Here is a 25,999-nt window from a genome sequence, read left to right as displayed (position 1 = left end):
TTAGCATAAATTTGAAATGTAGAAGCTGCAGCTGCAGTGTTTATCAAGGTGAGACTTTAAGCCTTGACGACTGGCACTATTGCACGTAAGTTTCAAACTTTTGCTAATTTCATCCCTTTTTGTGTCTGTTTATTGCTCTGCAACATCAGCTTTAGTATCACACCTTCTCCTCCTGTTCCCTGTAGGAGAGGAGAGAAGGGGCTGGATTATGGACTAGGGTGACTGCTGCCTGTTCTGTCTGCTTCAGGTTCATCCTCTGCTCTCCTCTTCCCTGCAGGCTGCCTGAAGACAAGGGACTGAAGCAGAATGACCCTGCTGCTTTACCTCTAAAGTCTATAGGCAGGGGTGGAACTGCGTTCCAGGCCATTCCTCCACAAATTAAACCCAGGCTCCTGTGCTGCCCGTGTGCCATTTTACAGCAGTGATCATGGACTGGGGCACAACAAGGACCATTTCGGCTGCCCTGGCCCAATTGCCAAGCCAGCATTAAGGTCTTTGAGTGCTTCTACAATGCTTTTGTGCTTGCTGTGCACACTTGTGCAATTCAGTTTTCAATAGTCAGTGTCTGAAAGTCATTGGCCACTGAGTTTGCGTCAGTCTTGGTCCATTTTTTCAGCTCAGGGAACAGTTTTCGTAAAACTATTTTTCTAACAACCACACTACGTTCCATGCTGACAACTCAGTCTTACTTCTCTGACAATCTCAAGTGTCCTAGAATGGTGTTCACACAGAAACTGAATGGTGCTGTTAATACAGTGGTATAGGTATTTTAAATAAACAGTTTGGAAAAGAGAGGATGATGGGAAATTCAGGGGCATTTCAGTTTTTCAGCTTTGGTACTGGGAAGCTCTCTCCCATTCACATGATACCACAGTGAGCAGAAAGGGGAAGACGCCAGTAATTCCTGTTTATTTTCCTGAAGTGACTGGGTGTTTGCAACAGGAAACTTGATGCTGTGAACTGTTTGTGAGAGCTGCTCTGCAGGCACACACAGCACAACTGGCTCGCTCTTCCTAAGCCGTTCAGCATGCTGCCCTTTGCTTTCCTGTTTCTCCTTTGTTTTAAGGAGGTTGTAGCCCTAAAAATATGTTCTTTCAATGTTAGATCCTTTGGAGAAGCCAAAATAGCCAAACCCGAGGTCCTTGATGTCATTGTAAAGGTAGGTGCTCTCTTTTCAAACCCCTCCCTCAGGTTTGAGCCTGTGGAGTGGAGGTAGTGTTGTTACCTCTCCCAATCAAACTGGGGGTGGGATGGGGAGAGGGGGGGGGGTTAAAATCCCGAAAATCCTGCTTCATGGAACTGTTGAGCTATACGAAAATAAGGAAGAAAGGCTGTGCTAGTTGTTTTAGACTTGGGAAAGGTAGGCAGCGGGTGAGAGCTAAGTGTAGTACCTCATCTGCCTAGGTGGTGGAATACCGGAGGGAAAGACCGAAGAGAAGGTCCTGGGAAAGGAGAGATATCTTGCAGGTGGTCACCCTCGTGAGGCTGCCAGCTGGGATGTAGCCTTAGCAGTGTGGACAGATGGGTTTGTTGGCCTTTTTCTGCCATTGTCTATTGTGTTTATGTGTTTACAGAAACCACTACCTCTGAACTTCAGATATATAAATTACTGAATGTTCATTTTAAACAAATTCAAGATAATTAACTATTTCATTTTCCTTAATTCCACAGTTTTATCTATTCTATTTATCATTACACATTTATTGCTTCATTTGCCAAGCCATTTTAGTCTTAGTTTCTTCCATTTTCTTCCTTTTTAGCTGTAAATGCAATTATTGTACTTTAGAAAATGGAGTCCTTTTAAAATGCTGCTCTAAAAAAATAGTTCAAAAGTTCAAATTAAATCATCAAAGTTGCATAAACCCATTTTGATATTTAAGCAAACACCCTTTGCGGTGTTCATTCTTTGAGAAGAATTTACACATTTGATTTCTTACAGTACAGTGTCTGACTGCTTTTTATGTACTGTATCCTTAGAAAAATTCATCTGCGGTGGGTAATGCTGATCTGATTATAACCTCCTTCTGGTTGTGCATCACCCATGCACCAGAACTGCTGTTTGAAGCCATGGAACAGGCGTGATATTTATCTGGAGACAATGGGTTCTCCTGCATCTTTCATGCCTAATCTTTTAGTGTTTGGGGTTTTTTTGTTTTTATTTTTATTAAATTTTCAAAATAAACACAAGAATAAACTTGTACCAGTAACAGAGATACTTAACTGAAAAGTAGACACAGAAACTATTTGTTAAAGGGAAAAAAAACCCATTCCAAGCATCTCCCTTATAATAAGGTAATAGGGAGACCAAGAATTTAACAGAGCAATTAAAGGAAAATAAGCAAGAAGAATTGCTTCCTAAACGACCCCCTGGTTCAAAACAAATTGCCAGACCCCACTCGAAAACAAATTAGGAGTGAGAATCCAAGAAGACTCGTAGCTGAGACGGCTCAAAGAAGAAGTATTTAGAATTCTGAAAATGAAGCAAACATTTACATGGATTTCTTAAACTGAATCTAGCACCCCGCGATACCACTTCAACTCTCATAGAAAGAAATTTCTTTCATCGTTCTTGGGTGATTCTTGTGATATCTGGGTAGATTCACACTTTCTGAGCATGAAATAATTGTGACCGGTTCCGAAAGAAAAATCTCAAGACTGAATTCCTTTCTGATAGGAAGGCAAAAGACACAAGTAACGTTCCTCTCGTCTGAATGATAGTCTCTTGAGAAAGTTCCAAAATATATGAAAGATTTAAAGAGATATCTTGTGGTTGATTCCCAGAAATTGTTTCCGTGGATGAAGGTAAATAATAAACTTTTGTTATAACTGGAACTGCTTCATTTGGAAATTTAAGAATTTGAGTAAGATTATTTCTAAATAGGTCCTTCGAGGAAATCAATTTAAGGTAAGGTAAGGAAAGTTCAGAACCCTCAAGTTCAAAATTCTCAAGGAATTTTCCATATTTTCCAATTTCTTGGAATAAATAACATCAGATTGGACCAGCTTGTTCTGAGCCGATTCAGCAGATGAAACTCGTGAATCCAACTCTCTCAGCTTAGAGTCAAAAGAGATAATTTGAGATTGCATTGACTGCACCCTGGTATTAGTTTCCATCAGAACCTGAGTTAAAGAGGAAATAGCTTTTTCAAGCGATGTCAGGGCATTCCAAATATCTAAAGTTATCACTGAAGGTTTGGTGATCTTAGATTCTTGCTCTCCTATTTCCATGAGGTTCCCATTGCTCGTTCCAGCCGCAGGTAAAGACAAGGCTTCCAAGGGGCCCGTGGAGTCCCGCAAACGGGGACTCTCCGAAGGTGGCGTCAATATGGCGTCCCTTCTCGGGGCGTCAGACCTTTGATCTCGGAGCGATTCTGTTACCTCTGGAAATAATTGCTCCATGGTGCTTGAATCAGGTGCTGTAAACGGTGGCAAGGGTGTCGTCGGCGCACCGGAGCTTAAAGATATTTCTTCAGCCAAAGGAGCTGACATTCGCTCCCCGTCTGGCTCCAAAGCGGCTCTCCCCTCCAGTGCAGACTGCAGGGGGGACACAAAGAACGGCTCAATCCGTAGCTGTCGTTGGTCCGGTAATGGGGAAGAGGTCACATTTTCCCTTAATCTTGCTTTCCTTTTCATATGTAGCATTTTTAATAATAATAGAAAACTTCCTGAGGAAATCACGGAGAGAGCTTCCAAGCGTGCACGTTAGCCGGCGGCCATCTTGGACTCCCCCCTATGCTTCATTATTATTGTTTGGTTTTTGTCCTGGCAGGATCCTCCTTTTCCCTTGGTCTTCCAGTTCAGCTCCCCAGGGGTTCTCCCCATTTTATAATTTTTCCCTTCCAACTCATCACTGAAGGAGTAATCTTATCCTCAGCCATGGGGTCCACACAAATCCAGGGATCTTTTTGAAACTTTGCAATTGTGAATCCCAAGTCTGACCACTAGGTGCTGCTGTTGCATCAAGCCTGGGACTTTCTCCCATTGTCCCGGCCCAGCAAGGGCTGTGAATCAAATCTAGGCCTTATGCATGGCGGTGCACAGCCACCAAAGCATTCCGTACTTATTCTTTAACAGGCAGTTTTTCTCTTCTTGCTTAGCCTCTCTGACATTTCAGGGTTAGTAATAGCTAATATTCCTCGAAGTAGATACATGTTCATAGCTTGGTTCTCATGCTTCTCTTTGCTGATCATAAATCTAGACTACCTTTTTCTCTATCTAGAGAGATGTCATTTCTCACCTATTACCATTTATTTGGAATTAAAGGTATGTAATTTTTTTTAGGGCCATGTGCTCTGTTTTTGAAAACCACCTTCCCCGAGGTTTCTCTTCAGTTGTTTACACTTTATTCAAAGGTTGGGTGCAGCAATGTGACCCTAGCACAAGTTTCTTCCAGTGCTCAGAAATCTATAAGATCTACAGATGTTTTGGCCTAAGCAAAGTCAAGTATTGCAGTAGTGATGTGTATCTGTACTATGCCAGAATCCAGTGGCGTACTGAGGGGGGCGGTCCACCCCAGGTGACAGCTAGAAGGAGGGTGTCATTGGGAGGCCTCCACCCCACAAGTAGCAACAAAACTCCATATGCCAGGGTCCAAAAAGAAGAAACACTGCCGGCGAAGATCAGGATCATCCTTGGGGGGATGTTCCCTCTAAACTGCGGGCGTGCGCTGCTATGCACAACTTTTATCCCCCTCCCAGGAAGATCGGCAGGGCCATGGTGGAGCTCATTGTACCACATCGCAAAGAAAACAAGAGACCCCCAAATCTCCAGGTGCTCCTTCTCCTTCCTACCCGTACAGCCCCAGGAAAAAAAACATTGCCGGAGACACACGGACAGGAAGGAAGAGGATCAGCATCTATGGCAGGGCCACCACAGATCCCATCTCGCAGCGGCTCGAGAAGAGGAGGCCCGGTAGCAGGGCCACCACGGATCCCAACTTGCAGTGGCCCAAGAACATCAGGACTGCAGCGAAGCCCATCCTGCGACAATCTGCGAAGAGGAGGCCCAGAGGCTGAGGCCCTGTAGAGCGTGTGTGTGAGAGTGAGTTGAGAGAATGGGTGTGGGAGTGAGCCTGTATGGTATGAGAGACAGAGAGATAGCATATGAGAGTCTCTCTGTGTGTATGAGAGACAGCATGTGTGTGAGAGCTGTGTGTTTATATGAGAAAGCATGTGAAAGTGAGAGCCTGTGTGTATGTGTGAGAGAGACAGCATGTAAAAGTGAGAGTAGTGTTTGTGTGAGAGACAGCATGTAAAAGTGAGAGTAGTGTTTGTGTGAGACAGCATGTGAAAGAGAGAACCAATGTGTATGTATGAGAGACAGCATGTAAAGGAGAGAGCCATTTATGTGAGACAGCATATGAGAGAGCATGTGAGAATGAGAGCCTGAGTGTGTGTGCAGTGCCAGGGGAAGGGGTGGGGGTCAGCCACCCTAGGTGGTGATGACATGACGTGATCTCTCTCTCTCTCTCTCTCTCTCACTCTCCAGCTAACTCACACTGCAAACAACCCAAGCTCCTCCAATGCCTTAAACTCAAAAACCCAAGATGCCCCCAGCTCTGTTACTCTCCCATGCCACTTCTCATCCCTCCTATGCTTCCTTCAAATCTGCTGCCCTTACCAGCTGCTCTACCACCCCATTGCCTCAGGTAGAAAAATAGATTGTAAGCCCTGTGTGGATAGGGAAATACTTACAGTACCTGAAAATAATCCACTTTGATGCACACTTTGACGTGCCAAAAAGTGGAATATAAAAATCTATGTGTATGTGAGTGTGAATAGCAGCCTGCCTGAGAGTGGAGAGGGTATGAACGGGAGCCTACCTGAGGGGTTGTATGTGTGAGAGAGAGAGAGTGAATGAGAGCCTATGTGTATGTTTGTGGGAGTGGGAGCCTGTGAGAAAGAGAGCATGTAAGACTGCGTGCCTATGTGGTGGGGGGGGGGAGGGGAGTGGGAACATGTGTACATGAGAGAGACCATGGAAGAGTGGGATCATGTGTGAGAGAAAGCATGTGTATGTGAGAGTCTGTGTGTGTGTGTGTGTGTGTGTGTGTATGAAGGAGGAAGGAAAGAAGACAGAATAAAAGAGATCCTGAAAAAGGTACAAGGAAAAGACAGATAAGGTGGAAAAAGAAACTGGGACCAACTGATTAGAAAAATAAGATCAGACAACAAAGGTAAAAAAAAAAAATAATTTCCTTTTAGCGATTGGAATATGCCAACTTTGGGAATGTGCATTTCTTACATATTTGTATTTTCTTTTTTTTTCAGCATTCCAGTGCTCACAGAGACTGGTTTCTTAGGCTTTCCATTTCAGTTTTGTCTGCCTGTTTGTTTCTAATTTGTAGTCCCTTATTCTGTCTTAGATAAGGGTCTGTCTATGTTGGGCATGTGTGACAGAGATGTAGTATTTTGGCTAGTGGCTAGTTTCTCTGTAGGGATTTGTAGCAGTTTGATTTGTTCTATTTGGCCACTAGGTAGTGTGTAAATGCTCTCAGGCTTGGTGTAATGTGTGCCTTGCTGCCTTTTCATAGATAAGGTTGCTGCTGTTTGAGTCTTGAGAGTTACTGCTGTTATGGTTATTTATTTGCAGGGTCTGTGTTACTTCAAAAAGTGTTTGGCAGTGAAGGGAATTTGTTTTGCTATCACGGAAGAGACACCAGAATTTGAATTCTTTTGTTATTGTTCTGTACGTGTTGCAAATCATTTTATGATGATTATTATGATTATTGCTGTTTTATTGTAGTTTTATGCATTTTGGAAAGAGGATTCCTAAAAGAATATATTGATATTTGTTTTATTACATGATTGGATCTGATGTTTCTGAAGTTTTCTTTGTTTATTTTTTATAGGATATTCGGGCCGATACAGTAAGGTGCGGTAGAAAGAGGTGCGTTAGTGCCCGGCGCACCCGCGTTTGCCGCACGCACAGTTCGGATCACCTACCGCTCGATACTGTATTTAAATGGCATGCAAATGCAAGCCGTGTCCAATGCGCATCCATGAAGCGCAATCCATTTTATCGTATAGGCGCTATACAGTGCCTATACAGTATCCTGGGGGCGCTGGTACCTGTCATTTCAAATGTCATTTCAAATGACAGGTACCAGGAAGCGGATCCCAACTTTAATCAAAAGAAAACCTAAGGCGAGCAAGGCGAGGGCGAAAAGCGACTCGACATGCTATTAAAATATTGTAAATAAAGTGTAACAAAAGTTAACTTACTTTTTCTTACAGTCCTTTCTGCCCTCCTCCGGAGGCGCGCACCGCGGCTCCCCTGCCTCCCGGGGGCAGCCGGCGGCGAAAGCGGCTTCCAGTGGCCCCCGCCGGCGAAGATGGATGAACGCATGCCCGTAGTGCACGGGCGCTCGTCAGCAAAGGCGCATGAACGGGCGTGCGTGACGTCACGGCGTACGTTCATACGCTTTCGCTGGCTTGAGCACCCAAATTGACGGGCGCCCATGTCAGCGAAAGCGTATGAACGTACGCCGTGACGTCATGCACGCCCGATCATGCGCCTTTGCTGATGAGCGCCCATACACTACGGGCGTGCGTTCATCCATCTTCGCCGGCAGGGGCCGCTGGAAGCCGCTTTCGCCGCCGGCTGCCCCCGGGAGGCAGGGGAGCCGCGGTGCGCGCCTCTGGAGGAGGGCAGAAAGGACTGTAAGAAAAAGTAAGTTAACTTTTGTTACACTTTATTTACAATATTTTAATAGCATGTCGAGTCGCTTTTCGCCCTGCGCCTTGCTTCACGAGGAGGGGAGAGAGGACTGGGGCTGCCCCGGAGACTGGCGGCCAGGGCAAGTGAGCTGGGGCTGGGGGAAAGTTTGCCGCCTACCCTTACCCCTGCCTCTAACGCAGGGATAAGAGTAGGTGGTAATTTAGCAGGTTAAAGATGCGGCTAAACTGCAGGTTAAAAAGGCGATAGTCGGGGCACACGTTACTGAATGGGAGGGAATAGCTAATCCGATCGTTTACATCTCATATACATGCCGTGGGCGGAAAGGGTTACCCGTTGATTTAAAGAAGCGGTAAGGATGGGTTAAAAGGGATAGTGAATCGCAGGTTGGACTTACGCGGCCAAATTGTGAGTAAACAGCGGATTAGAAACAGGGTAACTGCGGCCGCGCTTTACTGTATCGGCCCGATTGTGTATTTATAAACTGCAATAAATATAAAATAAATTAATATAGATTAATAAGGCATTTTTAATGTTGGTAACTGCTTGAAGTAACAGAATTAAAATATTTTAAATGTCATTCATGCACGAAGGCTGTTACAAAATACTCAGAAATCCATTGTAGGGTGCATGCTAAGATATTATTTATTGATAAGTACAACTAATAGGGCCTAGATCTGTATGTCTACTGCCCACCCATGTTAACCTTGGGCGCCCCCCCCCCCCAAAAAAAGAAAAATTAAGTTCTGGCTACGCTCCTGCAGCCAAGTGAAAAAAAAAAGAAGGGTCAAAGGTCTTACAGTGGCCCAAGGTCCCATGCCAGAAACTGGCTATGCTCCAGCAAGTACTGCTGAAAATTGCTGCCTGGTTTGAAACTCAACTAACTTTAGGATCCTGTGCTATAAACAAGTCAAACAAAGATCTCTGCTGTTCAGGTAATAGAAATAATTCCCGAATGAGTATCAGGGTTCAGAGTAACTGATGACATGCTAGAGCTCAACCAAGGGGACTGGGAGGAAAATAGCAGGCAAAGAAAATAAACAGATGATTTATGTACCCAGAAAATGGCAGAAGTTGTCAAAGGAGGATAGCAGGAGGAGAAAGAAACAAGACAGAAATGAGGCTATAACAACTGTTTCCCCTCGTTTTCCAGTCGTATCCTAATTGAACCCAGGCATGTGCAGGAGGATCACTGGGTGATGTAAAGCAGCAGCTAGTTCAGCGCCAGGCCACAGTCAGAGTCAGAACTAGACATTATAAGAGCTGCCAAGTGACCCAGTTCAAGGATAGAGACTCTGGTTTTGGAACTTACATCCCAATGCATTGTGGTATATGTAGTCCCTGCTTCTACCATGTGAATTCAGCGCTGTAGGTACCATAATGCGGGACTGGCCTCAAATCTCCCTCTTTGAACTGGGTTGCTTGGCATTGTTGCATTTTTGTATTTAGTAGAGAGTGAAATATTCATTGAATTTAACAAATTGGTACACACCGTCCCACCCACCCATCCAACCCAAGAAGGCTACAACCCCTTACAGGTTCACTGCTCACAGCTCCCCTACTTACACCTATATTTTAATATTTCCTCTGACAGTGGGTGTTTCTTCTCTGCTGCAGGTCATTTCTCGCTGCGATATCATGCTGCTGATGGAAATAAAAGACTCTAATAATAAAGTTTTTCCTCTCCTAATGAACAAAATCAACAGGTAAAACCACGGGCATCCTAGAGCACACAGACATGTAGAGACAGACCTGCACTGGGCTGGAAACAAGGTCTGGGGGGAAAGGGTTCTGTATTTCAGTTGAGCAGAGCCAGAAAAATTTGTTAAAATACACTAACGAGAGCTCGGGGGGGGGGGGGGGCGCGGGTAAGAGTGGGGGATAGAGATATTCAGGGCTGCCATCTCAACCAGGTTGACCTGATCAGGCTGATCCAGTCCTGGCTTTGCTCCTTTGCAAGCATAGCATTTATACTGTATTTCCTGCTGCACTGTGTATGTATATAAAACTGTATCTGTATCTTCAATATTTTAAGACCAAGATTTTTTGAGTATTGGTTAAAGCACCAGTACTAGCAAAATGATTTTAAATGCTTCAGTTATAGAATAAAACAAATAAACTCTTTAAACTTTCTGATAAAAGTTCTGACTTCTGTTTCCTCCTTGAAGGGATACTTATGCTTAAAGGTTTTGCAGGCTCCTCCTATCATCCAAATCAGGGGTTCTGTGTACATGTGGCGGACCCCTATACACTGACACATGATTGTGGCATGAAGAACCAGAATGGGCTCCAAGAAGGAGATTTAAATCAAAATGAGTTAACATTTTATTTGCACAATTAGATATTTAAAAAAATATATTTTATTCCATGTAAAATCTATATAGTCTGCTCTAATTGTGCCTTCTTGAACCCCTGTGAAGAACTTAAAAAAAAAAAAATCTTCACAATCCCATGCTTTAGTCTAAGTCAAACAATTCTGTTTTGCAGCCAGGCAGAAGGAACGCACGTGTACAGCTCCATAATCAGTAAGCGATTGGGACGAAAGACCTATAAAGAACAATATGCTTTCATTTATAGGTAAGCAAGAGGCAGCTTTTACAGATATGTTTTGCTCATGTTAAGCAAAGTACTGTGGAGGCCCTCTTAGTTCACTCGAATCTGTAGCTCTCACAGGTAGTCACAGATGTATCGAGTTTAGTCCAATAAAAAGGGATCACCTACAGCTTGTTTGCTGATCCTCTGAATAGTGCCGGAAACGGATTAAGGTAGCTTGGTGTTTGTTTTTGATAGAACGTAAATGCCATCTTCTCTCACTTTGTCTCTGTCTGACCATACTCCCAAATGCAAAAGATGAGTTAAAGTGTCCTCAGAGGATAGGAGTAACTCCTCCACTGCCTAGTGAGAGGTCTTCATGTTTCTAGAAGGAATCCCTGCTCCAAAAAGCTTATAGTCTTAAGTGGGTGGCCCAGGCACAGGGAGAATAACGTGACTTGCTCAAGGTCACAGCAAGCATTATTCAGGCTAATGGTTCCTTGTTTTGCAGAGAGAAGGTGGCAACAGTGAAACAAACCTACCAGTACCAGGATCTTCAGCCTGGTGATGAAGATGCATTTTCCAGGGAACCCTTTGTTGTTTGGTTCAAGTGTCCAAAAACTGGTGAGAGACAGCTACCCTCCTCTCTGCCCCTCCCCCATTTGCCTTAATCTCACAGGGGCCGATGCAATTAAGATGCTGCTGAAAGCACATTCCTAATCGAAGTACAGCCAGGGGTTCAGGAAACGGACGCTTCTTAACTGAGCGTCTGGTCCGTTTCCTGAACCCGACCGCCAGCACTTTTTTAAAACTTTTGTGGTTTTTTTTAACTTGTTTTTAAGATTTTGTTCCTCCTACTGAATATTGCAACAATATTAAGTAGGAGGATGCACAGAAAAGCAGTATTTTCTGCTTTTCTGTGCAACTTTTGAGAGTGCTCAGCAAATAACGCCTGCTCTAGGCAGCCGTTAATTTTTTAGCATAAAAATGTGATGCAAGTGCATTTTGCAATTTGCATGTGATGAGCGCTATTGGTTTCGTCCCGCGTTGGACACGGGTTGTGTAGGCGCTAATCCCCTTATTGCATAAGGGATTAGGGGGTGCCTATACAGCCCGCGTCCAATTGCCAGTTAAACAGTGTGCTCGGCTGAGCGCACTGTACTGCATCTGCCCCACAGTTTCTTTACACTATAGTCACCTACAGTGCTAAGCAGGTCTGTGTGTGTAAGGCACTCGTAGCAGAATATAGTTTCATAGTAATGACGCGGTCCATCCAGTCTCCCCAGCAAGCTTCTTATGGTAGTATCTGCCGTGCCATGCAGGTTTATCCCCCTGTTTCTCTTAAGGGTAGCAACTGCTGCTCTGTGCATTTACCCCCAAGCTTTATGATAACCCATAAAAAATTTACTGAGTGATGAGTCTGCTTGAAAATTTTAAAAGTGCAGCTTGACGTGCTTTGCTTATGGACTTAGCCATGGAAGCAGTCCTGTGCTTTTTTCCCTTATGTCTGCATATAGGTACCCCAGACCGTAAAAATCAGGTCCCATCTCGGTTGTTGTCTGAATCCAATTCCTCTTCCCCCCCCCCCCCCCCATCAAAGTGGACAGCGATGTTGCAGTTGGTTAAGGGTACTAATTCCATGCCTTCTGTTAAGGGTAGTAACTACTGCTCCATGCAGGTTACCCTCATGCTTATCAGTTCCCCAGATCATAAAAGTCGGGGTCCTTGTTGATTGTTCTCTAAATCCGATTCCCCTTTTTCCCCTGCCGTTGAAGCAGAGAGCAATGTTGCAGTTGCATCAAAAGCATCAAAGGCTTATTGGTTAAGGTTAGTAACTGCCGCACCAGCAATTTACCCTCATGCACGCTTTTCTTTATTTCCATCCTCTAGCCTTTAGGGATCCACAATGTTTATCCCATTTCCCTTTGAATTCTTTGATTGTTTTTGTCTTCATCACCTCCTCCAAAAGAGCATTCCAGGCATCCACCACCCTCTCCGTGAAGAAATATTTCCTGACATTGGTTCTGAGTTGGCCCCCCCGAGTTTCATTTCGTGATCCCTGGTTCTACTGTTTCCTTTCCATCAGAAAAGGTTTGAAGATGGTACATCATTAAAACCTTTCAGGTAACTGAAGCTCTTTATCATATTTCCCCTGCACCTCCTCTTTTCCAGAGTACACATATTTAGAGCCTTCAGGCTCTCCTCATAAGTCTTCCGATGCTGACCACACACCATTTTAATCACACATCTCTGGACCGCCTCCATCCTGTCTCTATCATTTTTGAGAAACAGGCTCCAGAATTGAACACAGTACTCCAGGTGAGGCCTCACCAAGGACCTGTACAAGAGCATTATCACATCCTTTTTCTTACTGGTTATTTATCTCTCTATGCAGCCCAGTATTCTTCTAGCTTTAGCTATCAACTTGTCCCATTGCTTTGCCATCTTTAGATCACCAGACACTATTACCCTCTCTTGGTCCATGAACATCAGTGTTACATCCCCATCATATAGAGCTCTTTTGGATTACTGCATCCCAGATGATGACTCTGCACTTCTTGGCATTGAATCCTAGCTGCCAAATCTTCAACCATTCTTCAAGCTTTCTTAAATCACTTTTCATTCTCTCTATTCCTTCAGGCATGTCCACTCTGTTGCAGATCTTAGTATATTCCGCAAATAGACAAACTTTACCTTCTATCCCATTCATAATGTTGTTCACAAAAATATTGAACAGAACCGGTCCCAATACCGATTCTTGTGGCACTCCACTTGACATGATTCTCTCTTCAGAGTAGGTTCCATTTACCATTTCATGCTGTCTCCTATCAGTCAACCAGTTTGTAATCCACACCATCACCTTGGCGCTCATGCCCAAGATTCTCATTTTATTCACATGCCTCCTATGTACGTCCATATCAAAAGCTTTGCTGAAATCCAAGTGGATCACATCAAGCATTCTTCCTTGATCCATTTCTCTAGTCACTCGATCAAAAAAATCAATCTTATTTGTCTGACAGAACTTTTCCCTGGTGAATCCATGCTGTCTCGGGTCCAGCAACTCACCCGATTATAGATAGTTCACTATCCTTTTCTTCAGTAGTGTCTCCATTAATTTTACCACCACTGAGGTGAGGCTAACCGGCCTGTAGTTTCCAACCTCTTCTCTGCTACCACTCTTGTGAACTGGGACCACCACTGCTCTTCTCCAGTCCCGCAGCACCACTCCTGTTTCCAGGGATCTTTTGAACAGGTCACACAGCGGACCCACCAGCAGATCTCTGAGCTCCCTCAGTATCCTAGGATGTACCTCATCCGGCCCCATGGCCTTGTCCACTTTCAGTTTGCATAGCTCTTCTCATACATTCTGTTCCATAAGAGTTTTTTTCTACCTCATCTACAATCTTGTCTAGCAGCAATGATCCTTCTCCAGGGTCTTCTTTAGTGAACACTGAATTGAAGTATTCTTTGTCTCACTTAGTTTCACCATGTATTCTTCCTTGTGTTCTTTTTTTGGATTCTTTATACGTCTTGAACGCTGTTCTTTTCACCTGTATTTTTTCAGCCAGCTCCTTAGAGAACCAGATCAGTTTCTTTTTTCTTGTACTCTTGTTTATGTTTCTAACATAGATTTGTTGCCTTTGTAATAGCTCATTTTAATATGGCCCACTGTTGTTTCACCTCGCCCATTATCTCTCAAGTCTTCTAGTTCTTCCAGGAACATTCCCATTTTGACAAAGTTGGTATTTCATGTGACTTCTCTGTATCTTATTTGCAATATCAAATCATACAGTTTGATGATCATTGGTGCTCAGGTGGGCACCTACCTGGACATTAGAGGCATTTTCCCCATTTGTGAGCACTAGATTGAGTATCACACCCTCCTTTGTGGGCTCCATTATTCCTTGAAGGGCATTCACTAGCTCTCTACTTCTTGCAGATTCTGTAGAAGGGATACTCCAAGCCACATCCAGCAGATTAAAATTTCCAATGAGCACTGAGTCTCTGTTCTTTCCCACTTTTTGGATGTCTTTAACCAGATCTCTGTCCAATTCTTCTGTTTGAGTCGGAAGTTTATAGACTGCACTGAAGCACCATCCTTGGGTTTTTTGTTTTTAAGGACAGCCCATAATGCTTCTTCCAATGCTTGGATTTTTTTTTTTTAATGACATAAAGATTTACTCCTTCCCCTTTTCTGTCTTCTCTGATTCTCTGCGGATTTATTTCAGGAAGAGAACTTCTCTGCTATTTCTATTTGTTTCAGAAGCCTGCATTGGTCTTAGGACAAGAAATGGAGCAGGACAGTCACTGGAGAAAACAGCCCTCCGGCAAGGGTTGCTTTCAGGGCCCCCTTTTCCTTTCAGACTTACATGGCACCCCTCTGGCTTGGCATCCTGGGCAATTGCCCTCCTCTTGCAACAGCCTGAAAGGGAAGTCCATGGCAATAGTGAAGCTACTGGAGAAGGGGAGCAGCTGCTGCAAATGCACCAGAGTCAAAGCAATGAATGGGGCCCCACCAGAATCAGGCTACGCTGTGTGGCTCCCATACAGTATGGGAACTGTGTGGATTCAAATGGGCTGAGTCACTCAGGCCCCTCCCACTTTACCCTGGATGGAGATTGGAGGGGGATCCCTCCTCACCCCCAAACTCTCATCACTGGAAGGGGGCTCACTCTTGGCCTGCAAAAATAAAGGTAAAATCATCAGCGTTCAGGAAGTATGAAAATCCCAAAAAGAGGAACACAGGGAACATTACCTGGTGAAACTGAGGGAGACGAAGAAAGAAATCAGCAAAGCAAAAGGTCATGAGGAAGAAAGGATTGCCAAAGAGAGAAAGAGGTGGAAAATATTTTTCAAATATATAAGAGAAAGATGGAAAGCCCGAAGTAGTATAGTGAACTTGAAAGGTGACAAGAAGCAACATGTACAGACAGACAAGGAAATGGCTGAAATATTAAATACTTTAGTTCAGTGTTCACTATAGGACCATTGCTAATTGACAAGATCATAGAAGGAAATGGGGTAGACACAACTCCTTTTACAGAAGACTATGTAAGTGGGAAGAGCTAGGAAAACTGAAAATGGACAAGGCCATGGGGCCGGATGAGGTACATCCCAGGGGGGACAATTCAGAGATGTCCTGGCGGATCCGCTAAATGACCTATTCAATATATCCCTGGAAACAGGAGTGGTGCTGCGAGATTGGAGAAGAGCGGTTGTGGTCCCGCTTCATAAGAGTGATAGCAGAGAGGAGGCTGGAAACTATTGGCTGGTTAGCCTCACCTCCGTAATAGGAAAATTAATGGAGACACTGCTAAAAGAAAGGATTGTTAATGTTTGTAAAGTTTTGGGTGGACCCTTGGACACTGTGGCAGCTGACCACGCCCACAGGGGAAGTCCCGTGAGGGCCACAGGTCAGGCTCAGCTTTGGGACACACAACACAGAGTTATATCTTTTATTAGACAGAGTTGAGAAGCCACCAGAGGTGGCAGTAGTGAATAGAGATGAAGCCTGGCTGGGCTTGGTTTCCTCAGGATACTGGAACAGCGATTCCCTCTATGGCTGTGCTGTAGTGGAGAAAACTGAGATAGTGAGTACAGTGGAGCATTCAAGAGTTCTGGTATAGAGCCTCATTGGTAAAGTTACTCACACAGCGGTTTCTCCCAGAAGGTGACACAGAAGCTGGAATAGAGGCAGGCCCTCGAGGAGCGAGTACCTGGTTCCAGGGAACAACTCTGAGGAGATAAAGTTGGTAACTCACTGATGATGTAGGCAGCGGTTTCTTCCAAGCAGAAGCGAGTCAGGGAACATGGGCGAGTCAGGGAACATGGGCCCTCGAGGAGCGAGTACTGGTTCCTGATAGCAACCTGAAAGAAATGAGAGAGGCCCCCGAGGAGCGGGTACCCCGTTAGGATAAAGTCCAAAAGTTGGAGAGGCAGAGTAGCTAGGTACGGAGAGCGAATCCCATCCTTAAGGAGATCCCTTGCTAACTCACGGGCGCACTGTTAACCATCTATTGGACGCTCGTTTTTGACACGCTAGTGTTACCACTTATTCAGTAAGGGGCCGAAAACGCGCATCGTACCCCCCGAACCTAATAGCGCCCACAACATGCAAATGCATGTTGATGGCCCTATTAGGTATTCCCACGCAATTCAGAAAACAAAATGTGCAGCCAAACCGCACATTTTGCTTTCAGAAATTAGCGCCTACCCAAAGGTAGGCGCTAATTTCTTCGGGCACCAGGAAAGTGCACAGAAAAGCAGTAAAAACTGCTTTTCTGTGCACCCTTTGACTTAATATCATGGCGATATTAAGTCGGAGGTCCCGAAAGTTACCAAAAGTAAAAGTTTCACGTGTCGAAAACCGGACACTCAATTTTGCTGGCATACGGTTTCTGAACCCGTGGCTGTCAGTGGGCTCGAGAACCGATGCCGGCAAAATGGAGCATCGGCTGTCAAACCCGCTGACAGCTGCCGCTCCTTTTGCCTGTTTTTACTGCCGGGCCTAATTTGCATAGTGAATCGCGTGCACAGGAGAGTGGCCTGTGCGCGCGCCGGGAGAACAGGCATTTGCCCGCTTTCCCGCGGACTTTGCTGTATCGGCCCGTTGATTAGCTAGCAAAAATTGTAGGCTTTTGAATCCGGGATGCGTGACGTCATCCCAGGGGGACACCCCTGAGGTTCGTGCCAAAGAGAGAATAAAGAAGCAGGGCCACGCGGCGCGCACGCCCTATGGTACCTGGACAACATGGCGGGATGCAGCGCCCAAGCCGGATCGGGGATGCCGGAGAGGACGGCAGGCAGACGCCGCAGCAGCCAGACGTCCATCAACCGCGGGAGGAGTCGCAAAAAAGGTAAGGTGGGCAGAGTGGAGACATCGGGCAGTGACAGTCGTAACAAGGAAACAGGAACTATCTACAATCCAGTAAGTTGCTGGCCCTGAGGCAGTATGGATTCACCAGGGGATGATCCTGTCAGACAAATCTTTTTGATTTTTTTGATTGGGTGACTAGAGAATTGGATTGAGGAAGAGCGCTCAATGTCATCTTCTTGGATTTCAGCAAAGCTTTTGATACTGTCCTGCACAGGAGGCTTTTAAATAAAATGAGAAGCTTGGGAGTGAGCGCCAAGGTGGTGGCATGGATTACAAACTGGTTGACTGATAGGAGACAGCAGGTAATGGTAAATGGAACCTACTCTGAAGAGAGAGCTGTGTTAAGTGGCGTGCCATAGGGATCAGTATTGGGATCAGTTCTGTTCAATATCTTTATGAGCAACATTGTGGAAGGAATAGAATATAAAGTTTGTCTATTTGTAGATGATACCAAGATCTGCAACAGAGTGGGCACGCCTGAAGACATAGATAGAATACAAAGTGATTTACAAAAGCTTGAAGAGTAGTCAAAGATTTGGCAGCTGGGATTCAATGTCAAGAAGTGCAGAGTCATTCATCTGGGATGCGGTAATACAAAAGAGTTGTATGTGAAGGGGGTGAAAGACTGATGTGTAAGGACTAAGAGCGGGATCTTGGGACGATAGTGTCTTGTGATCTGAAGATGGTGAAGCAATGTGACAAGGTGATAAAGCCAGAAGAATGTTGGGCTGCATAGAGAGAGGAATAACCAGTAAGAAAAAGGAGGTAGTGATGTTCTTGTACAGGTCCTTGGTGAGGCCTCACCTTGAATACTGTGTTCAGTTCTGGAGCCCTTATCTCAAAAAGGATAGAGACAAGATGGAGTCAGTCCAGAGAAGTGCTATCAAAATGGTGTGGTGTCAATTCAGAAAACCTATGAGGAGAGGCTGAAAGATCTGAATATGTATACTCTGGAAGAGAGGAGGTGCAGGGGAGATTTGACACAGATCTTCATATACCTAAAAGGTTTTAATGATGTACAAATGTCAAACCTTTTCCGTTGGAAAGAAATCAGTAGAACTAGGGATCACGAAATGGAACTCCAGGGAGGACGTCTCAGAACCAATGTCAGAAAATATTTCTTCACGATGAGGGTAGTAGTTGCCGGGAATGCACTTCCAAAGGAGGTGGTGAAGATAAATACTGTGGATCCCTAAAGGCTAAAGGATGGAAATGAAGAAAAGAGTACATAGGGGTAACCTACTGGTACGGTGGTTACTGCCCTTCAACAATAAACCTTGATACCGTTGATGCAACTCCATCATTGTTCTCTACTTCAATGGCAGGGGGGAAAGGGAAATTGAATTCAAACAGCAACCAATGATGGCCCCGACTTTTACGGTCTGGCTAACTGATAAGCATGGGGGTAACTGGCTAGTGCGGCAATTACTACCCTTAACCAAGAAGCCTTGATACTGTTGAGGAAATTCCATCATTGACCTCTGCTTCAATGGCAGCAGGAAAAGCAGAATTGGATTCAGCCAGCAACCAATGAGGGCCCTGACTTTTGCGGTCGGGGAACTGATGCGTAAACATAAGTGTAAAAAACACAGGAATGTTTCTACATCCAAGTCCATATGCAAAGCACATGAAGCAGCACTGTCGGAATTTTAAAAAAGGCTCATTACCCACTAAAAATGTTGCTAGCAGTAAATTTGTATGGGTTATCATAAGGCTCGGGGATAACTGCACAGAGCAGCAGTTGCCACCTTTAAGAGAAACATGGGGTAACCTGCACAGCGCGGCAGATACTACCATAAGCTTGCTGGGCAGCCTGGATGGACCATTTTGGTGCTTTTCTGCCATCATTTATATGTTTCTGTATATATGGTACCTTTACAGTAGAATCTCCTATTGCTGAGAAATGGACATATGGTTATTAGTAGCATCTTTCCCTGTAATTCATGTTTGCTTTATCCACAAATTTTACCCGGACTGGATCATTGATCAACTGTTACCTCCCCGGTGCTAAACCCGTGCAGTAATCTGTGCCTCCAGGTAGGGGTGGTGCATTCTGCATAGCTCAGCAGTGCCTGCTGGAGGGAGATTGTGTCCCTTCTGTCGATGAAAATAGAACCCTCCAGAATCGTGAGGTGAGATTCTGGGGTGATGGGAATGAGGGTCTCTGAGGGCTGGATTTTTTTTTTTTTTTAAGAGATGGGGCCATCCGAGGGTTTTTTCACTGGCTTGGCAGTGTGTTGAATTTAATATTGAGGTTTAGGAAGGAGGGGAATGAAGACAGTATTGGCTCAAAGGGGCTTTACTTGAATATTGGGGTTTGAGGAGGGGGTCAGATAGAAAGCAGCACAATGGCCAAGTAAGGACCTAAGTGGGAGGTCTTTATCTGGAGATCATGTTTCAGGGTCTGTGAAAGAAGACAGTGCCAAATGAGATGGCAGGGGGGACCTTTCATTGGAGATAGGGGTCTGGGTGCGGGGTATAATGTCTCTTCAGACACTGTTGAGCAACTGACTTGCAAATGCATGTTGATGGCCCTATTAGTCATTCCCACACGATACAGTAAGTAAAATGTGCAGCCAAGCCGCACATTCTACTTTAAGAAATTAGCGTCTACCCAAAGGTAGGCGTTAATTTCTGCCGGCGCCAGGGAAGTGCACAGAAAAGCAGTAAAAACTGCTTTTCTGTGCACCCTCCGACTTAATGTCATGGCGATATTAAGTCAGAGGCCCCAAAAGTTAAAAATAAAAAAAAAAAATTTAAAATGGGCCCGCGGGTTGAAAACCAGATGCTCAATTTTACCGGCGTCCGGTTTCCGAACCCATGGCTGTCAGCGGGTTTGAGAACTGATGCCGGCAAAATTGAGCGTCAGCTGTCAAACTCGCTGACAGCCGCCGCTTCCGTCAAAAAAGAGGCGCTAGGGACGCGCTAGTGTCCCTAGCGCCTCTTTTTACCGCGGGCTCTAATTTAAATAAATTAATTACTGAATCGTGCGCACAGGAGAGTGACCTATGCGCGTGCCGGGAGAGCAGGCACTCGCCCGCTCTCCCGAGTGGTTTACTGTATCAGCCCGTTAGGGGGTTAGATTCTGTGCAGCTAGATTACTAATAGGTGAATTTTCAGCTATAGCCTTGCTGGTTACATTGTGATTAAACATTTACTGAATCTTAGCTGTACAAAATCTAGCTTCTTAAATCGGGTGCTTAGTGATGTCTGTAAATTGCCTGATATGTTTCTACCAGTAGGGTCTTGTTACTCTGGCTCCCCCCAAGGAAAAAATCCTCCTAAAGCCCATCTTGGGACCTCTGAAACTTGCTGAGTTACACATTTTATTCTTTTGTATATACCCTTTTTATTCTCTTGAATCACTACCTATGTGTTTTATAAATCAACATTTTCTGTCATTGTTTAGGATTGTAAGCGCATGTTTATACCCTAACCATCTGTGTGCTTTAACTGGGTTTTTTTTTTTTTTGTTTCTTTTGCATTCTGTTATATTTCTAAGTTGTGAAAGAATTTGTGCTAATCCCCCAGCACACAACGCCTGAAGCAGCTGTGCGGGAGATCGATGAACTCTATGATGTTTATTTAGATGTGAAACAGAACTGGAATACAGAGGTGAGCCCTGCTTTTGTCCTCTCATCCTACAAGGCTCCACGGAGACGGGAGGCAGCCTAGTGAGAATTAAGAAATGTCAACTCAGAGCGATCAGACTGAGCCAGGCCCACTGCATCCATGGACTTGTATTTCCTGCTTTTCTTTGAGAAACTGGAACTACAGTTACAGAGATGCAATGGGGCAGGACCTGTACTGGTTCAGCCTGTACTTTATGACATCCTGGAGCTCTCTGGTCACCTCACATTGCCTTCATCCTCATGGGACCTGATATTTAATCCAATTATGGTTTTTTGAACTCCAACTCAATGCATTTTGGTATAACAGGACCATAAGAATCAGAGATTAGAATGAAAGTGAATCCAGAACCAAGCCAAATCTCACACAGATATGGAATTCAGTTTGCAGATAGGGTTGCCAGCTGGCTCCATGTCCTACAGAGCTGGCTAATCCAGGCCTGGCTTTACCCTGTTGCATGAGGGATTTGTAGTTCTGCTTTTGTTGCTGTTAAGAAAGTCTCTGCATACAATAGGGCAAAACCAGAACTGGACTAACCAGTTCCTTATGTCATGGAGCCCGGTGGGAACCCTGCACAGGTAGCAGCAGTTAATAAGCATCTAGTACTTTCTGTATGTCTAACTGTGATTCATGAACGTTTGATCTTGTATTTAATTACTACGTGTGCCCCTGCTTTGAAAGTAATTACCTCCTAGCTTGGAACATGTTCACATAGCTCCAGCCTCCTCTGCCTTGCATAATCTGCAAGGGAGCCTGTTCTCCGGAAACCAAGATCTTTTAATGGACTACAGTTTTAACTTGGCTTTTACTCATTTTTCCCCAGTGCCTCTCCCAATAAGACATCTGAAACTAGGAGCTTCAAAATTCGGTCACAGCTAGCAATAAAGGAGTCCTTGGCACTAACATAGCGAAAATGTAAATCAAATTAAAATTCATTCCAAACAGGCTGTAATTCTGAAGCAAAAATAACTGTAACCCCCAGCTGAGTGGATAGGCTTTATCTTAAGGGGCTATAAAATAATTTATAGATCTTGGGGCCAATTCCATCCCTCAGATTCCCAATCTTTTTGTTTCAAAGGGTGGGTCCTTTTCTAGTGGGGGAAGGATGACCTTCAAGATCCAGGTGGTATAGAGGACTCTCTTTCTTCTCTGTACATTACTATCGCTCATTGGGGCAGGTACACTGATAGACCAGACTTACTGGGTGGTTGCATAAATAATAATATATAATCTGTACTGTTGTCTGAGAGTACAGCTTGACAGTCTTTCTACCTCTGTGGAGGGGTCCCTCAGTGTAAGGTCTTGAGTCTCTTATCCCTCATGGGGTGGATTGATAAGTGTCCCAAAGTGGCTGGGGTGTCCTAACTGTGGATGTCCACTTCCCCACGGTACCTAAAGTTCCGGGATACTCCCGAACTCCAACCTGGCTATGTCCTGCATCCCCGGGGTGGAAACTCCCTTGGAGATCTCCAGATGACTTCCTCTTCAGATCAGATGGATGCAGGCCTCCCTGAAGAAAAAGGCTTCTTACTGGAAAACAGTCCTTAAAGCTGGAAAAGCTTTAAGGACTGTTTTCCAGTAAGAAGGAAGGTATAAGGAAGGGTGGCAGAAAAAACTTCCTTCCTTTCAGATGGACAATACACAATACCTTTCTCTTTGATGGTCACTGCAAACCCCTCATAGCTTGGCAAAAGAGGTATACAGCTTCCTCCTGGCATCCCGGGCAAGGAAAACAGCCTGCCAAAAAAGCACAGGTCTTCAACAGGAAACAGGTTTCAAAACTCAGGAAAAGGAAAACAATTATTCTCTTTCTCCCTCGTGCCTCCAAGTCTTGACCAAGGAACTGTCAAGGGCAGTGTTTCTCCCTTTCTTAGCTAGGCAGGCACTAAACTTGCAGAGCACCTGACACCTCAGACTCTTGCAAAAGCAAATGTAAACTGCCTCACACTACTCTAGGCTAACCTTCCTTTGTGCCTCAGGAGCTCTCCATTCCAGGAGTCCTCGGGGGAGGTGATAGTTAGAATGGTATTGCACCCTGGGCCGGTGCAAGGGATCAGACACCCTAGGCACCTTCTGCCTTGCACTGCCCGCCCCCCCCCACCCCCGGTTGCGCCCCCCCTCCCCCCTGTCACGCTGACACACCCCTTACCCCGGTCACACCCACACCCCGCCATCATGGCTCCGACCCCTACCTCTGGGTTTTTTTGGACCCAAAAAACCTAGAGGTAGAAGTCGGGGCTGCAACCAGGGCTGGGGGGAATGCGTTGACACCCCCGCCCCGACACCTGCCATAGCTACTTCTCAGGAATAGCCTCCTGTGGAGCTCGCCATTGGAAATCCTTTGCCAAAATAAAAACTATCTTCTTTTTAGAAAACAGGTGAGTGGCGACGGCCCCACATGGCTCGCGCCCCCTAATGGTCGACGCCCTAGGCACAGGCCTAGCTCACCTAGTGCTCCTGCCGGCCCTGATTGCACCTATGCTTCTGTCTAACGCAAGGGCTGGGAGCTGGGGCCATCTGGTGGAGACCCTACAACTCTTCTGCCAACCAGGTTTTCATGTGCTGTTCATGTCTTTTCACCGATACAAGAAACGAGAGACAGTAACTTACAGTACTATGGTTGTGTGCGTTTGAGGGGAGGGGGAGAGGGGTTAGAGATCAATGTATTTTCTCATTTAACAATAGATTGCAGTATGCCCTGTTACCACAATAATGATCATTCTCCCGTCCCTTGGTGCCCCAGGGTGTGAAATTAAGGGTGGTTTGTCCCATTTCATGAACCAGTTTTCAAATCCGAGCAGGATATGTTTTCTGTACTGTGGGAATACTGGCTGTAATACAGCAAAGCCAGAGACCTAGGAACAAGCATCGAAAGAGAAATTCCACCATAATTCACCTTTTTTCTTTGATTTTTAACTACTCTGGAGAAGGAGAGAGAAAGAGAACAAGATAGGGAGAGATTACTGGAAAAGGAGAGTGGTTGAATAATTTGTGCTATTGTTCTTGTGAGCAAGAAAAGAAACAGCACATTTTAAATATATTGTTGTTTAACTTATTTCTTGCAGAACTTCATCTTTTTAGGTGACTTCAATGCAGACTGCGGTTATGTCCCCAAAAAACAGTGGAAGAACATCAGGCTGAGAGCCCAGGAAGATTTTGTTTGGTTAATTGGTGATAACAATGACACAACTGTGAGGGACACCACCCACTGTGCTTATGACAGGTAACAGTAATTTCAGCGCATTGATCCTACTTAAGATGACTGCAGTTTTCCTCATTGAAAATCCTTAAAAGTATTATGTTGCCACATATTTGCCTTTTGGTGTTATTGCTTGCATTCTGACAAGGCACCTCCGGGGTGGTGACATCTGGAAGGTTCAGGAGGTGGCAAAAGCAGAATCTAAATTTGGTAGCAGATTCACAGCTGTTGGTCTGTCTGGAAAAAAAAATGTGAAGCAGATGCTTAGGAGGATGGATAATTGTTTTCATATGCGTCGCACGGATGTCAGGGATGTTTAGAATAGAACTCCCAAGTGCTGGGAGGAATTAATTCAGCAGAGCAGATCCTCAAGGCTATTTTAGCTACTCTCAATTTCCGGGAAAGAATAGGCAAACCCCTTCAGGTACGTTAGGCCAGGTATATTAAAAGCCTGGGGGAAAACAGTTAGTAATCTGGTCTCCTAGCCTTATCACCACTAGAGGTTAGAACAGTGGAGTGAGAACCAGGGAAGCCACGGGTCACATCCCACTGCTGCTTCTTGTAATCTTCAGCAAGTCACTTCACCCTCCATTGCCTCACGTACAAACTAGGGCCTTGTTTATTAAGCATTTTTCCCATAGAGACAAATTGGGAGAAAACCTTTAGTAAATGACCCCCTTAGATTGTAAGCTCTCTTGGGCAGGGACATACCTACTTGTACCCGATTGTAGCTTGCCTTGAGCTCAGATTGAAAAGGTGATTAGTCAAATCTAAAATCCATTCCATTGTTCCATGCTTCTGTCAAGGCACTGAAATCCGTCTGCCTGAATATATTATGCAAGCATGAATTACTTCAGTGCCATCCAGTCTGAAGACTCTTATAAAGAAAGTGATTATTCCAGCTTGGAAACAAACACAGGGCTGTATGTTTCCCAGACTGGGCCTTCCGCATCCCTGGTTGGCTAAGGGGCTGGGGTTGCTGCAGAGGCATCAGTCACAGATCTGAGGGGGGAATAAGTTGTGGTCATTGTTAAGTGAAGCATCTGAGGGTTGAATTCAGAGCCATGATACAAGATTCCAGAAGGAGCCCTGGTGCATGCCGCTGGTCTCAGGGTGTCTGCGTGTGCGTGTATGTGTTCCATTAAAATAGGGGGAAAATCCCCAGGTACTTACAAATGAACATTTTTGCTGCCAGAATCCCAGCACTGGTTCCAATTGACCTGGAAGACAAAAGGACCAAGAAGGAACTACCAGATCATATAAGAAAACCAAAATAACATAGGAAACACTATATAAGACCTGAGCAGAAATCAGGAGTTTTATTTTATAGGAGCAGGAATAAATTGTTTCCTGGAGCCAAGATGTTCGCTTTCATGTGTATGAAATCCAAAAGTTTTTTTTGATTGTGAAACTAAAAACTATTAAAATTTAGAGATATGCATCTGTTTGGTTTTTTTTGGTTCGTGGTTCAGTTCGGGTCCCCCGTGGGTAATTTCATTTTTTCCGCGGTTCAGGATTTATTTTTTCGTGGTTCCCGAATCTCATGTTAGTGCGCACTAACACGAAATACTAATTTTTCCGAAATTTCAGAAACATTTCTCATTTCAGAGAGCTCCAAATCCATGACGAATTGAAATTGTCTAATTCATTTAAAATGAATGCTCATCTCTATTAAAATGTCCTTTTTAACTGCCAATCAGTTTGTAACATTTCAGTTAGCTGCGGGAAGGCTCAGAGACCACCGAGCCTAATCCGAGCACCGCTGAGACAAGGACGCCACCATGACTCACCTGATCCTCTGCCTCTTCCTAAGCACGAGTGTGCACTCACTGCTGCTTGTTAAAGAGCCCATGGCAGGAAAGTACCTGTGATGCATCCCAATGACATCATACACTGGAGCTATTTAAACACTGGCAAAACATAGGTCCTCCTGCCTTATAGTGTATGTTTCTATCTTCTGTGCTTCTTTTTCTTGCCTTGCCTCATTGTCCTGTCTAGCCTTGTTGTCCTGCCTTATCCTGACCCTCTGTTGCCTTGCCATCCATCCTTCCTTGGCCTGGTCCTCCGTGTCTTGTCTCATCTAT

General features: G+C 44.8%; 1 protein-coding gene across 1 annotated transcript in view; it reads left to right on the top strand.

Moving 5' to 3' along the window:
• Positions 1-931: 931 nt before the first annotated feature.
• Positions 932-25,999, top strand: part of DNASE1L3 (deoxyribonuclease 1 like 3) — a 41,116-nt gene continuing 16,048 nt past the window's right edge. The window contains exons 1-6 of the mRNA XM_029600957.1: positions 932-1,159; positions 9,295-9,383; positions 10,165-10,254; positions 10,721-10,833; positions 20,589-20,701; positions 23,782-23,939. Coding sequence (XP_029456817.1) covers positions 1,028-1,159; positions 9,295-9,383; positions 10,165-10,254; positions 10,721-10,833; positions 20,589-20,701; positions 23,782-23,939 — 695 coding nt within the window. The 5' untranslated portion in view covers positions 932-1,027. The remainder of the gene's footprint in view (positions 1,160-9,294; positions 9,384-10,164; positions 10,255-10,720; positions 10,834-20,588; positions 20,702-23,781; positions 23,940-25,999) is intronic.

The sequence above is a fragment of the Rhinatrema bivittatum genome, chromosome 4, assembly GCF_901001135.1.
Source record: "Rhinatrema bivittatum chromosome 4, aRhiBiv1.1, whole genome shotgun sequence".
NCBI lineage: Eukaryota > Metazoa > Chordata > Amphibia > Gymnophiona > Rhinatrematidae > Rhinatrema > Rhinatrema bivittatum.
This window is presented reverse-complemented; position numbering and strand designations above follow the sequence as displayed.